At 43.3% G+C, this 14,853-nt stretch overlaps 1 protein-coding gene across 8 annotated transcripts in view; it reads right to left on the bottom strand.

Annotated features, from left to right (window-relative positions):
- Positions 1-14,853, bottom strand: part of Ptprt (protein tyrosine phosphatase receptor type T) — a 1,023,334-nt gene that overhangs the window by 175,944 nt on the left and 832,537 nt on the right. Inside the window, exon 14 of one of the 8 annotated variants that reach the window (XM_047539644.1) lies at positions 10,063-10,119. The exons of the other annotated variants lie outside the window; for them this stretch is intronic. Coding sequence (XP_047395600.1) covers positions 10,063-10,119 — 57 coding nt within the window. The remainder of the gene's footprint in view (positions 1-10,062; positions 10,120-14,853) is intronic. 8 annotated transcript variants of the gene reach the window in all.

Below are 14,853 nucleotides of genomic sequence, written 5' to 3'. Positions count from 1 at the left end.
GAATTTTAAAGACATACCCTTTGTTATTAGTTACTTTGATATTGCTGTCAAATTGCTTAGATTTGAATTCCTGGCATCACTACTTATTTGATCTACAACAATGAGCAATTTGCTTAATCTGTCTTTGCCTCAGTTATTTCACCTACAGTATGGGAATTTTATTTATTTTTTTTTTTTATTTTTTATTGTGAACAAATGGGATACATGTTCTTTCACTGTTTGTACATAGAGTAAAGGCATACCATTTGTGTAATCATACGTTTACATAGGGTGATGTTGGTTGATTCATTCTGTTATTTTTTTCCCCTTCCCCCCACCCCTCCCATCCCTCTTTTCCCTCTATACAGTCCTTCCTTCCCCCATTCTTGCCCCCCTCCCTAACCCTCACTCTAACCCTAAAACTAACCCCTCCCACACCCCATTATGTATCATCATCCACTTATCAGCGAGATCATTCTTCCTTTGGTTTTTTGAGATTGGCTTATCTCACTTAGCATGATATTCTCCAATTTCGTCCATTTGCTTGTAAATGCCATAATTTTATCATTCTTTATGGCTGAGTAATATTCCATTGTATATATATGCCACAGTTTCTTTATCCGTTCATCAACTGAAGGGCATCTAGGTTGGTTCCACAATCTGGCTATGGTGAATTGAGCAGCAATGAACATTGATGTGGCTGTATCTCTGTAGTATGCTGATTTTAAGTCCTTTGGGTATAGGCCAAGGAGTGGGATAGCTGGGTCAAATGGTAGTTCCATTCCAAGTTTTTTAAGGAATCTCCATACTGCCTTCCAGAGTGGTTGCACTAATTTGCAACCCCACCAGCAATGTATGAGTGTACCTTTTTCCCCACATCCTCGCCAACACCTGTTGTTGCTTGTGTTCTTGATAATCGCCATTCTGATTGGGGTGAGATGGAATCTTAGGGTGGTTTTGATTTGCATTTCTTTTATTACTAGAGATGTTGAACATTTTTCCATATGTTTGTTGATTGTTTGTAGGTCTTCTTCTGTGAAGTGTCTGTTCATTTCCTTAGACCATTTGTCGATTGGATTATTTGTAGTCTTGGTGTTGAGTTTTTTGAGTTCTTTATAGATTCTGGAGATTAGTGCTCTATCTGAAGTATGATTGGCAAAGATTTTCTCCCACTCTGTAGGCTCTTTCTTCACATTGCTGATAGTTTCCTTTGCTGAGAGAAAGCTTTTTAGTTTGAATCTATCCCAGTTGTTGATTCTTACTTTTATTTCTTGTGCTATGGGAGTCCTGTTGAGAAAGTCTGGTCCTAAGCCGACATGTTGAAGATCTGGACCTACATTTTCTTCTATAAGATGCAGGGTCTCTGGTCTGATTCCGAGGTCCTTAATCCATTTTGAGTTTAGTTTTGTGCACAGTGAGAGATATGGGTTTATTTTCATTTTGTTGCATATGGATTTCCAATTTTCCCAGCACCATTTATTGAAGAGGCTATCTTTTCTCCATTGCATATTTTTGGCCCCTTTGTCTAGTATGAGGAAATTATATTTGTTTGGGTTTGTGTCCGTGTCTTCTATTCTGTACCATTGATCTACCTGTCTATTTTGGTACCAATACCATGCCGTTTTTGTTACTATTGCTTTGTAGTAAAGTTGAAGTTCAGGTATTGCAATACCCCCTGCTTCATTTTTCCTGCGAAGGATTGCTTTAGCAATTCTGGGTTTCTTATTCTTCCAGATGAATTTCATAATTGCTTGCTCTATTTCTGCAAGGTACATCATTGGGATTTTAATTGGAATTGCATTGAATCTGTATAGCACTTTTGGTAGTATGGCCATTTTGACAATATTAATTCTGCCTATCCAGGAACATGGGAGATCTTTCCATCTTCTAAGGTGTTCTTTAATTTCTTTCTTTAGTGTTCTGTAGTTCTCATTGTAGAGGTCTTTCACCTCTTTTGTGAGATTGATTCCCAAGTATTTTATTTTTTTTGAGGCTATTGTGAATGGAGTAGTTTTCCTAACTTCTCTTTCTGAAGATTCATCACTTATGTATAAAAATGCATTGGATTTATGAGCATTGATCTTGTATCCTGCTACTTTACTGAATTCACTTATGAGTTCTAAGAGTTTTCTGGTGGAATTTCCTGGTTCCTCTAAGTATATAATCATATCATCAGCAAATAGGGATAGTTTGAGTTCTTCTTTTCCAATTCGTATCCCTTTAATTTCTTTGGTCTGTCTAATTGCTCTGGCTAGAGTTTCAAGGACGATATTGAATAGGAGTGGTGAGAGAGGGCATCCCTGCCTTGTTCCAGATTTTAGGGGGAATGCTTTCAGTTTTTCACCATTAAGAATAATATTAGCCATGGGCTTAGCATAGATGGCCTTTACAATGTTAAGGAACGTTCCCACTATCCCTATTTTTTCTAGTGTTTTGAGCATGAAGGGGTGCTGTATTTTATCAAATGCTTTTTCTGCATCTATTGAAATAATCATGTGATTCTTGACTTTAAGTCTGTTGATATGGTGAATTACATTTATTGATTTCCTGATGTTGAACCAACCTTGCATCCCTGGGATGAAACCCACTTGATCATGATGCACTATCTTTTTAATACATTTTTGTATGCGATTTGCTAAAATTTTGTTGAGAATTTTTGCGTCGATGTTCATTAAGGAAATTGGTCTGAAATTTTCTTTCCTCGATGTGTCTCTGTCTGGTTTAGGTATCAGGGTGATATTGGCTTCGTAGAATGAGTTTGGGAGGGTTCCCTCCTCTTCTATTTCATGGAATACTTTGAAAAGTATTGGAATGAGCTCTTCTTTAAAGGTTTTGTAGAACTCGGCTGAGAAACCATCAGGTCCTGGACTTTTCTTTGTTGGTAGGCTTTTGATGACTTCTTCTATTTCATTACTTGAAATTGGTCTATTTAAATTGTGCATGTCCTCCTCGTTTAGTTTAGGCAATTCATAGGTCTCTAGAAACTTGTTGATATCTTCGAAATTTTCTATTTTGTTGGAATATAGATTTTCAAAATAGCTTCTAATTATGTTTTGTATTTCAGTCGTGTCTGTTGTGATACTTCCTTGTTCATTCCGAATTTTGGTGATTTGGGTTTTCTCTCGTCTTCTCTTTGTTAGTGTGGCTAAAGGTTTATCAATTTTGTTTATTTTTTCGAAGAACCAACTATTTATTTTGTCAATTTTTTGTATTGTTTCTTTCGTTTCAATTTCGTTGATTTCAGCTCTGAGTTTAACTACTTCCTGTCTTCTACTACTTCTGGTGTTGGTCTGTTCTTCTTTTTCTAGGGCTTTGAGCTGTAGTGTTAGTTCATTTATTTTTTGAGTTTTACTTCTTTTATTAAATGCGCTCCATGAAATAAATCTTCCTCTAAGTACGGCTTTCATAGTGTCCCAGAGATTTTGATACGATGTTTCTTTGTTCTCGTTTACCTCTAAGAATTTTTTAATTTCCTTCCTAATATCTTCTGTTATCCATTCCTCATATAATAGCATATTGTTTAATCTCCAGGTGTTGGAGTAATTTCTGTTTTTTGCTCTTTCATTTATTTCTAGTTTCAATCCATTATGGTCTGATAAAATACAAGGAAGTGTCTCTATCTTCTTGTATTTGCTAACATTAGCTTTGTGGCATAATATATGGTCTATTTTAGAGAAGGATCCATGTGCTGCTGAGAAGAAAGTGTATTCACTCTTCATTGGATGGTATATTCTATAAATGTCTGTTAAGTCTAAATTATTGATTGTGTTATTGAGATCTAAGGTTTCTTTATTCAATTTTTGTTTGGAAGATCTGTCCAGTGGAGAGAGAGGCGTGTTAAAATCACCTAGTATTATTGTATTGTGGTCTATTTGGTTTCTGAGATTGAGAAGGATTTGTTTGACATACATGGGTGAGCCACTGTTTGGGGCATAGATATTTATGATTGTTATGTCTTGCTGATTTATGGTTCCCTTAAGCATTATGAAATGTCCTTCTTTATCCCTTCTGATTAACTTTGGCTTGAAGTCCACTTTATCTGAAATGAGGATGGATACCCCAGCTTTTTTGCTGGGTCCATGTGCATGGTAAGTTTTTTCCCATCCTTTCACCTTTAGTCTTTGGGTATCTCTTTCTAAGAGATGAGTCTCTTGCAGGCAACATATTGTTGGATCTTTCTTTTTTATCCAATCTGCCAGTCTATGTCTTTTGATTGATGAATTCAGGCCGTTAATATTCAGGGTAATTATTGAGATATGATTTGTATTCCCGGTCATTTGACTCATTTTATTCATTTATTTGCTTATTTTTGACATGACTTGGTTCCTCTTTATTTGAGAGTTCCTTTAGGATATCTCCTCCCTTTGCTGATTTGCTTCTTTGTTTTTCATTTCTTCTTCATGGAATATTTTGCTGAGAATGTTCTGTAATGCTGGCTTTCTTTTTGTAAATTCTTTTAGCTTTTGTTTATCATGGAAGGATTTTATTTCATCGTCAAATCTGAAGGTAAGTTTTGCTGGGTATAAGATTCTTGGTTGGCATCCATTTTCTTTTAGGGCTTGAAAAATGTTATTCCAGGCCCTTCTAGCTTTTAGGGTCTGGATTGAAAAATCTGCTGATATCCGTATTGGCTTCCCCCTGAATGTAATTTGGTTCTTTTCTCTCACAGCCTTTAAGATTCTGTCTTTATTTTGTATGTTAGGTATTTTCATTATAATGTGCCTTGGTGTGGGTCTGTTGTAATTTTGTGTATTTGGAGTCCTGTAAGCCTCTTGAACTTGATTTTCCATTTCGTTCTTCAGATTTGGGAAATTTTCTGAAATTATCTCATTGAATAGGTTGTTCATTCCTTTGGTTTGTTTCTCTAAGCCTTCCTCAATCCCAATAATTCTCAAATTTGGCCTTTTCATGATATCCCATAGTTCTTGGAGATTCTGTTCATGATTTCTTACCATCTTCTCTGTTTGTTCGACTTTGTTTTCGAGGTTAAATATTTTGTCTTCAATATCTGAGGTTCTGTCTTCCAGGTGTTCTATCCTATTGGTTGTGCTTTCTATGGAGTTCTTAATTTGGTTTATTGTTTCCTTCATTTCAAGGATTTCTGTTTGGTTTTTTTTCAATATCTCTATCTCTTTATTGAAATGGTCTTTTGCTTCCTGTATTTGCTCTTTTAACTGTCTATTGGTGCGTTCATTCAATGCCTGCATTTGCTCTTTCATTTCATCGTTTGCTTCCCTTATCATGTTGATTATGTACATTCTGAACTCCCTTTCTGACATTTCTTCTGCCATGCTGTCATTGGATTTTATTGATATAACATCCAGATTTGTTTGAGGCATTTTCTTCCCTTGTTTTCTCATATTGTTCAGGTATCAGTGGACTGCAGAGATGTTGCAGATTTCCTCTATTGACTTATAATGTCCCTGAAGATTGCTAGTGTATCCCCTCTTATCCTTCAGTAGCCTGAAGTCTTAGAGGAAGTTGATACTTCGGTGTTCCCCTAGGTAGCTGCCTCTCTAGGGGTGGTGGTCTTCAGGTGGGGTATATTCCCTGCTAGAGGGCAGAGGTGCCTCTACTTGTTGACCAATGGTCATCCAAAGGGGAGCTAGACTGCGGGCTAAGGCAATGCCTGTTTGGGCCTGTGTCTCTGGTTTTACTGTCTTTGTGGGAAAACCTCACTCGGCGGGGAAGACCCACCCGGTGGGGAGGTCTCACTAGTCCGTTCCCCTCCTAGAGGTTCTCCTCAGTCCACAACTACCACCTGTGCAGGGCAGCCTTCCCAAGCAGCGTTTCCAGGGGCCTGGACCTACCTCCTGGGCTTGGGAGCCCTGCCCTTCGCAGACGAGTCTCCTTAGGTGGCCCCTCCTCAGAGAAGCTGCCCACAGTCCTGGAACCTTCGCTCCACCCCTCAGCTGGTCTCTGTGTAGCTCTTTCAAGAAAAGGTGCTTAGATCCCCGGCTCGGACCGTGCTTTGCACCTAATCACTTGGCTATGTGACCCCTCCTCTGAAGAGTCACTTGGAGCCTCGTACATATGCTCCAAGCCCCAGTGACCCGTCACTCGTCTCTTCCTCCAGGCAGGTGTTCTGTGTGGGCGCTTGGAGACCAAGCCACTCACTGCGCACCTCCACCTCCTCAGGACAGCCCCCTCCCCGTTGTTCAGGCAGTTGCTGAATCCAAATAGTTCGCCACCCAACTCTTTCTTTGGCAGCCCCCGGAGCCCTGGCAGATTGGTCCAAAAAACCAAAAAACCAAGCGGTGTGCTGCTCGGCCTCCTCTGCAAGGTCTCCCACTTTCCGAGCTCACTGTTCCAATGAGGGTAGATGTGTCTTGCTGCCTGGGCAGGGCAGCCTTCCCAGGGGCCCAGACCTACCTCCTGGGCCTGGGAGCCTCACCCTTCGTAGACGAGTCTCCTTAGGTTGTCCCTTCTCAGAGACGCTGCCTGAAGTCCTGGAACCTTCACTTCGCCCCTCAGCTTGTCTCTGTGTAGTTCATTCAAGAAAAGGTGCCTAGGTCCCTGGACCGGACCTTGCTATGCACCTAATCGCCTGGCTATGCGACCCGCCCTCTGAGCAGTCACTTGGAGCCTCGTACATATGCTCCAAGCCCCAGTGACCCGTCGCTCGTCTCTTCCTCCAGGTGTGGGCGCTTGGAGACCAAGGCACTCACTGCGTACCTCCACCTCCTCTGGGCAGCCCCCTCCCCGTTGCTCAGGCGGTTGCTGGATCCAAACAACTCGCCGCCCCACTCTTTCTCTGGCAGCCGCTGGAGCCTTGGCAGATCGCTTCAAAACCAAGCGGTGTGTCGCGCAACCTCCTTTTCAAAGTTCCCCGCTTTCCGAGTTCACTGCTCCAGCGGGGGAGGTGTGACTTGCCGCCTGGGCAGGGCAGCCTTCGCAGGCAACGTTCCCAGGGGCCCGGACCTCCCTCCTGGGCTTGAGAGCCTCACCCTTCGCAGACGAGTCTCCTTAGGTTAGAGAATCTGCCCGCGGTCCTGGAAACTTCAATCCGCCATTTTTCGCTCCGCTTCGCTGTCCGTTTTTACCGTTTTTACCGCTCCGGCGGGGGAGGGGCGACCCGCCGAGTCACTGTACTTCACAAAGTTCTCTGCGTTCCAGGGCTACTGCCCCTTCGGGGACGCCTCCCCTATGGGAGAAACTCCCCGGGCGGCTTTGAGTTGGTCCCAAGTCACTATCTCCTCAATTTCACCTTTTTCTTTTCACTTTTTAAACGTGATTTTTAAGACAAAAAAAATTAATTTCACCTTTTTCTTTTCACTTTTTTAATGTGACTTTTAATACCAAAAAAAATTAATTTCACATTTTTCTTTTCACTTTTGTAACGTGACTTTTAAAATTAAAAATTACACACACAGTGCAACTTCTACTGATCAGTGCCACTCTGAAAGTTTTCAACAGGAAATGATTTTATTCCCCAGGGGACAGCTGAGAATGAAAGTGGACGTACTCAGTGGCAATAATGGAGGGTGATGTGCTGGTTGGCCTCCAGTGGGTAGAGGCCAGACACTGCCCCGCCTCCTGCAGTCACAGGACGGCTTGCCAGAGTGAAGGAGTATCCAGCCTTCAGGCTGGTCGACAGGACTGAGGCTGAGAAACCTTGCTCCCAAGCATGAATTCCCTGAAGGAAAGGCGGCTGATTCAGGGCGACCTGAAGGACTAGCTAGAGTTCACTTGACAATGACTAAAGACTAGAGCTGTAATCATGCTTACTTCTCATGATTAACTCTGGCCCTGGGCATTATTATTAACCCCTTCTCCAGAGGAAGAGAATATTGTCCAGAGAAGAGAAACGACTTACCCAGGATCACCAGACCAGAAGATGGCAGAGCTGAGGACCCAACTCCCCCTCCACTCAACTCACCCCGACAGCCAGCCTGTCCCTGGACACCATGGGGCTGCGCAGGACTCCAGGCTGCAGCTGCTGTGGAAAGGGCTGCCTGTGCCTACAGTCCCATATCCCCATCACTCAGACCCGGACAGTTATTATTTACATCAGCCATTATTGCTACCCAGGGACTGATGTTAACAAAAACACCCTCTGCAAGGGACAGCCTGCTCAAAGAGAAAGACTCGCAGGCACCTCACCCATCAAATGAAGCTGAGAAACAGGTGGAAATAAATGGAACGCAATGAAATAAACCTGTCAGAGGAGGAACATTCAGACACCTGGGAAGGCAAGAGGTAAGAACAAATGTGCCTGATATGGGATTGGTTCTGTTTAAAGAAAACATTATCTGGCTGCTCAGCTTGAATAGAACCCAGAGAACAATGGCCCGGCGGAAACGGAGCTGCTCATACACTCTCCAGAGAAGCCTTGTTTCTCTATGAATTAGGTGTGGGCACAGTGCAAGAGAGACTTCTCTCTCGTTATGCATTGTCTGCGATTCCCGCCTCCCTCGGGAAAGGGTGAGGCTGGGGACTGGCATCTAGAGACCGGCTGTGTGCTGCTATTACTCTAGGGCACTCTCTAGGGTTATCAAACTTAATTTTAATGTGATTCTCCAAGTGTGATGACTAGTGTTCCAGGTGAAATAAAGCTGTGTGACTTGCTGAAGGTTGTGTAAGCAGGGAGTGCCTGAGATGGAACTCGCAAGGCATTGTCAGTGGTACCTGGGGCTTTGGTGGCTTCCAGCAGCACAGAGGCAGGGATGATACTGAACAGCACGGGTGCCTCTGAGGCCTTTACTGCCTGGTGTACTCGCTCTCCAGCTGCCGTGGAGAAGTACATAGGCAAAGAGGGGAGCCACTTCTCCTGGAAGTGATGCACCTCCATGGAACCCCCATCAATGGCTGATCGGCATCATGGTATAGATGCCACCCTCTTGCCTCAAAGTAGGACCAACTCTGCAAAACAAGTCACACTCCAGAGACCCCTGTGGACTCAGACTGATGCAGGTCTCCAGATCCACCCATAGCTTTGTTCCCTGCCCTACTTCATCTCCTTCCCTTTCTTTCCTCTGAGAATACTCCTCCTTGAATAATCTGTACAGTCATCCCCAAGGAAGGTCAATGCCCAGGGAACTCAGGCTAAGATGTGCACAAACTCATGTGTTTGGGTTTGGGAAAGGGGGTGGGCTCTAAAGGTCCTGGATGGCCTGACTCATATCCTCAAATGCCCACTGAATCCTCTTCCTCAGTCAGGTTAATAGGGAGGACGCCATTTTCTGGGCAAAGACTTTGAGAGAGGCAACACTTAAAAGTTTGAGATTGCCAAGAAACTTCCATTTAAAGAGACATCTCAGCAGATGGTCCTTCATCTCCAGGGTATCACATGGGCATCATGGAGGCCATGAATCTGTGCCATCGATGGGTTCTTCATCCATTCAAGAAGGGCGCATATTTATGCAAATGAGGAAAGGAGCTGGTAGGGACTGGAAAAATACCCTACCCTAGTCCGGACGTGCCTACTCCAGCTCCTTTGCCATTTGTGATCTTGTGTAGTCTTAGAATGCAACTTCAGAAGACTGTACCCATGTATAGTCTTAGTTAGTGTCCCCTAAGAGATAGGTGGTATTATTCCTACTTAACGGATAGGAACAGGAGGGCTGATCACATTGAAGGGCCAGTGGTAATCTGAGATCATGGCCAGATCTATTCATTTCCTAACCATGGACTTGTTAGGTCAATTCATTCACAGTGTCAGACCCCACTGTCATTTCCCCTGGGAAGCACTCCCTTAGCTCAGGCGTGTTGGTCTTGAGTCCTGTGCACTCTGCTTCTTAGTCTTACTCACAGTTGCACAAATATCTGTGGAGTCTTTTGCCTAATGCCCACTTTCCCTCCTGGAGAGGCACTGAACTCCTCTTCTTTGCTCACTACTATACTCCTCAGTCCCTTGAACAATGCCTGGCACATAGTAGGTGCTCACTAAGCATTAGTAGAATGGATGAATACATGGACACAGGGATGCATGGGTGGGTGGGTGGTTGGATTGATGACTGGGTGGGTGGATGGGAGGGTGGGGTGAAGGGACTGCCAGTTCCTCTCTGGTGCACCTGGCCTGGAGGACCCCCTGAATCTGGGCCACTCCCAATCCCCTCCCACCCGCCCAGCTCTGGTGATCACCTGTGGTAAGGAGGCAGAGTGGAGTCCCCGGGGTCACCTGGGCGCTGCCCATTGGTGCTGACCACAAGGAAGCCAATCCCCAGGCAGCATGCAGAAAAGGAGAGAAAGAAACATACATGAAAACATAAGGCACGGTGAACGGAACCGCAACCCTCGTGGCTCTGAAGAGCTCCCACTGAATAGCAAAAGAACATTGTGATCTAACAAAACAAGGGCCTGAAGTAGATTTTTAAAAATGAAACAAGCATAAGGGTCACCATTTATCAAGTACCTGTGACATGCCATGTACCCTGCCAGGTGTCTCAAGTACAATGATTCTGAGACTTAGGACACCCCAGAAAGGTCAGAAGGGCTATCAATGCACATGTCAGTTTTCCCATCAAACTTCCTCTCCCTGTCTTCCCTTTCTCCATCAGTGGTGCCACCACCCATAGAGATTTGGTCTAAAGACGTGGGGGTCACCCTTCCCTTTCCTTTCTTCTGACACCTGCTTGGACTCAATCACCAGGTAGTAACTCTACTCCAGAAAGGCTCTGGAAGATGCCCCCTTCTCTTGAGTTCCATTCCCACTCAGTTCAGGCCACCCTCATGTTTTGCTTGGACTGGGTTTCCCTTGCACCAGCTTCTCATCTGGTCTTCCAGCCTCCAGGCTTGCTCTCCTCCACCTCTTCCTCACCCCTGGGTTGAAATGCATCAGGCCCCCACTGTCCTCAGGGTAAACCTCAAAGCCCTCCACCCATCTCTCAGGTGCTCAGAGGTGAGATCTCTGCACTCCCTTCCTGGCTCATCTCTCTCCAGTGCTACCACCATACTCTCTGCCTGCCCCACACAAAATAAACAACATGCCATGACCAGCAGTCCCCTACCTTCTTGTCTGTAGGCCAAACCTAGGCCAGTCAGTTTGTCTGGAATGCATGCCTTCCTGTTTCTCCACCTGGCTGACAACTCTTCATCCTTCAGGTGTTGGTTTGGAACCCCTTCGTAGGGAGTTTTTAGTGACTCACAGATTTAGGATGGCAGCCCTCCATCCTCAATTAAACCCTGATGTTCCCTTCTCATTGCAGTGACCTCCCCATATCATAAGTGGATGCCATCTCCTTAATTCTGTAGTCTCTGTTGTGTCTTACCAACACGGTATGTTCCTGTGTTTTGCATTATACCCGGCACATAGTAGGTACTCCATGAATATTTATTGGATAAATGAAAGAATGAATGAAGAAATGGTGAATTAGATAATTTATATAACTTATTCAAGGTCACAGAACTAGTAACTGTCAAAGGCTGTATGCAAACCCTAGTATGCCTGGTTTGGATGTTCCCACCATTCCAAACCTACCACTCGCCTCTAAAGAAAGTGATTCAGAAGCATGGGACGTGTCCTGTACTTGGTCAAAAGCTAGAAGGTTCCTGCAACAAAATTGCAGAAGTTGCTTAGGCAAAATGCAGAGAGATGGGGCATCCTAGATCAAGTGATGAGTGGAAATACATCATTTCAAAACTAACACAAATGGCGAGTTTGATTGACAACCCTGAGGTCTATAAAATTTTGTGACTAGTAAACAGTAGTCATAACATTCCTCCCTTAAATTTATGGGGAGCTTTGCCCTTTCCAAACATATTCTATGTCAGGGGTCATCACACTATGGCTCATGAACCACATCCAGTGCCCACTGTCTGTTTCCTGTGTGGATACAAGCTAAGAACATCTTTTACATTTTTCAATGGTTGGAAAAAAATAATAATATTTTGTGACACATAAAAATTATGTTAAATTCGAATTTCAGTATCCATAAGCAAAGTTTTATTGCAACACAGCTGTACTCTTATGCATTATCTATGATTGCTTCTGTGCTTCAGTGATAAAGTTGATAGGTATGACAAAGACCATCAGCCTGCAAAGTAGAAAATATTTACTCTCTGGTCTTTTACAGGAAGGTTTGCTAACCCCTGTTCTAAGTGGCTATTTTTATTAATGTTTTTCTGCCCCTAATTTGTCGAGACAGGCAAGACAAGGACTGTTGGCCTCACATGTCAAAAAAAAGAAATCAAAGGCTTGAGAAAAGAAGCCACTCAAATATTTTGACCCACTGTCCTCTCTTTCTGCAACCTTGTCTGCCTCAGTCCATTTTCTCCTGCACATTGTCTAAACTGCAACCTGAGTGTTCTTTCTGAAAACACTCAGTCTGCTGAAGCACTTCTTTTTCTTGAGAAAAGAAGCCACTCAAATATTTTGACCCACTGTCCTCTCTTTCTGCAACCTTGTCTGCCTCAGTCCATCTTCTCCTGCACATTGTCTAAACTGCAACCTGAGTGTCCTTTCTGAAAACACTCATTCTGCTGATGCCCACTGTCTTGGGACAAGGTTTGCATGTGTACTACAGGGCTCTCCAGAGCCCTGGTGACCTGGAGGTTCACCCCACTGCAGCTGCTCCTCTGACTGCTCCTACCCTTATCTGGTGACCCTGGGAAACCAGTGTCCTGTCTGCCTCATCCCATTCAAGCTCGGATCCATGCTCTCTTGTCTCCAGGTATTTACTTCCCAGGCTTCAAAGACCTTCCTGCCTCATTCTCTAACCTTGTTCAATGTGGATGATTTTTATTCTTTCAAAACTTGCCTTAGCATCTACACACTTTGAGAAAGCATGTGCTAAGTTGATTTACACACCCTTTCTCCATGCTTCAAAAGCATCCTGAATTTACCTTCATCATAGCCTTTATCACTGTATTGATATATATTCAATGGCTTCCCACGGGCTGCTACCTGTTGAGTGCTTGCTACGAGCCAGGCATTACACTAAGCACTTTGCATGCATTAGTTCATTAAGTTTGCACATTAACCCTGCAAAATAAATGGTGTTAGTGTCATTGGTTTATAGATGGTGAAACTGAGACATGGTACACTTAAGCCTAGAATCTAAGGCTGTCCAAATCCAGAGGTGAAGTTCCAAATCTCTAAGGAATGAGGGACCATGTGATGAGATCAAGTTGCACTCAATAAATGCTTATTAAAAACTAACTGAATATATGAAATTCTGATTCAGTATTTTTCACTCATTAGTTGTATCACTTGGAAAATGACCTACATTTCTAAAATTGAGTTTTTCTGCCTATAAGGTGGGGGTAATAATAGGTATCTCATGAAGTGATTTTTTAATGATTAAATGGAAAAGAGTTAAAACCTTAGTTTGGTTGGCAAGTTCAGAGGAGATGCCTCCCCACCTCCAGGGCTAAGCTCTGCTTAGCAGTAATGGTCAGTCAGCTAGCAGGGGTGGGAACAGAGGGACAGATAGAAAGTTGGAATGGGGAAAGGTTTACAAGGGGACAAGCAGAAGAGAAGCAGAAGAGGAGTGATGGATCCTGGGTCTTAGCAAAATACAAGGGAAAGCAGAAATAGGAAAAGGTGTTACATATATTGTGCTAGCATTGACTAGGGTGTATCAGTGTGATTTCTCCTTTTTAGGCATATGGCAGAGACCCAGTCATCCTTCAGTTAGGCTGTGTCATGTGACAAGTTCTTGTTAACCAACTATAGTAGAAGTGGCATGAGTCATTTCCAAGTAAGGCTATTTGAGACCAAAGTTACCACCTCCAGGGTTTCTCCTCACCTGTAGTGGCCACATGTATTGTAGATGGCATAGTAACACATCTCTGTGGTATTAAGCTAATGAGATTTGGACATTAACTTGTTATTGCAGCAAAGCCTATCCTATCCTGACCAATTCAGCTAGAAAAGAGTTGAAAGTCTCATGCTTCCTCATGTTTCCATTCCATGTGATGTTTTTTTTTTTTTTTTAAACTGGGAATTTCATGACCCTTCTCTCTTTGCAGTTTCTAGGTCCTGTCCAGTGTATTTCTGTCCATGTGTCCACCATGAATGAAAACATTGGGAGTATGCAATAAAGAAGGAGTCCAGATATGAAACATCTAACTTCCATTCTGACGTTTTTCCCTTCTAAAGCAATGAACATTGAGTGTACAGAGAGATTGCTGGGGTACAGATGGTCCTGGAGCAAACAACCTTGAAGACAAACTAATTTCTTGGCTTATTAGCTTCAATATGTTGTGCAAGTAAAGAAAGCTGAGGGCTCCTTGAACATCTCACCTTCTACCCCAGATTCTAGTTCTTAACTTGGACATCATGGAATGCAGGCTGAAGTCCATCACGCCATAAGAATTTTTACCATCAATCATTACTGGAAATGAGGTGTGGGAAGGGACTGACAAACAGGAGACAGGGGACCCTGCCAGTGGTCCATGAAATCTCACTCACTACACGATATTCAAATGGTGCCATGGAATCGGATTTAAGTCATAATTTTCAGAGACCAGAGAAATGAAAGTTGTACCCCACTGTGTACAATGAATCAAAAAATAATAATAAAATAATAATTCTTAGGGACCTGAACTTTTTGTTTACCCCCTCCAGCATATATGGCTTCATGGTTTGAGCAAGGATAACATGACAACCCCAGTTATTTAGTGTACAATATGTGGGCTTTACTTCTGTCATCTCATTGTAACCTCATGTTAACACACACAGCCCTGTGACTGGCACAGGGCATGTGATTATTTTTTGCAAGTCTCCTTTTCCCTCTTGGAATACTACATCGAGATCCCATTAATGGGTTTTAAATTTTCTTTATTTCTAACCCTTGTTTCCAGTCTACCTCAGCTTTCCCCCTTCCCTCATTTCCTGGTTTTAAGAGGGCGCCTATTCCCCTTTTAATATGCATCTGCTTTGAAACCACATGTTTGAGTGAAAGTCAACTCAGGTGTCTCAAGTCTGCAGTT

Source organism: Sciurus carolinensis, chromosome 2, assembly GCF_902686445.1.
Source record: "Sciurus carolinensis chromosome 2, mSciCar1.2, whole genome shotgun sequence".
Lineage (NCBI taxonomy): Eukaryota > Metazoa > Chordata > Mammalia > Rodentia > Sciuridae > Sciurus > Sciurus carolinensis.
The sequence above is the reverse complement of the archived record's forward strand: the minus strand, read 5'-3'. Positions and strand labels throughout refer to the sequence as shown.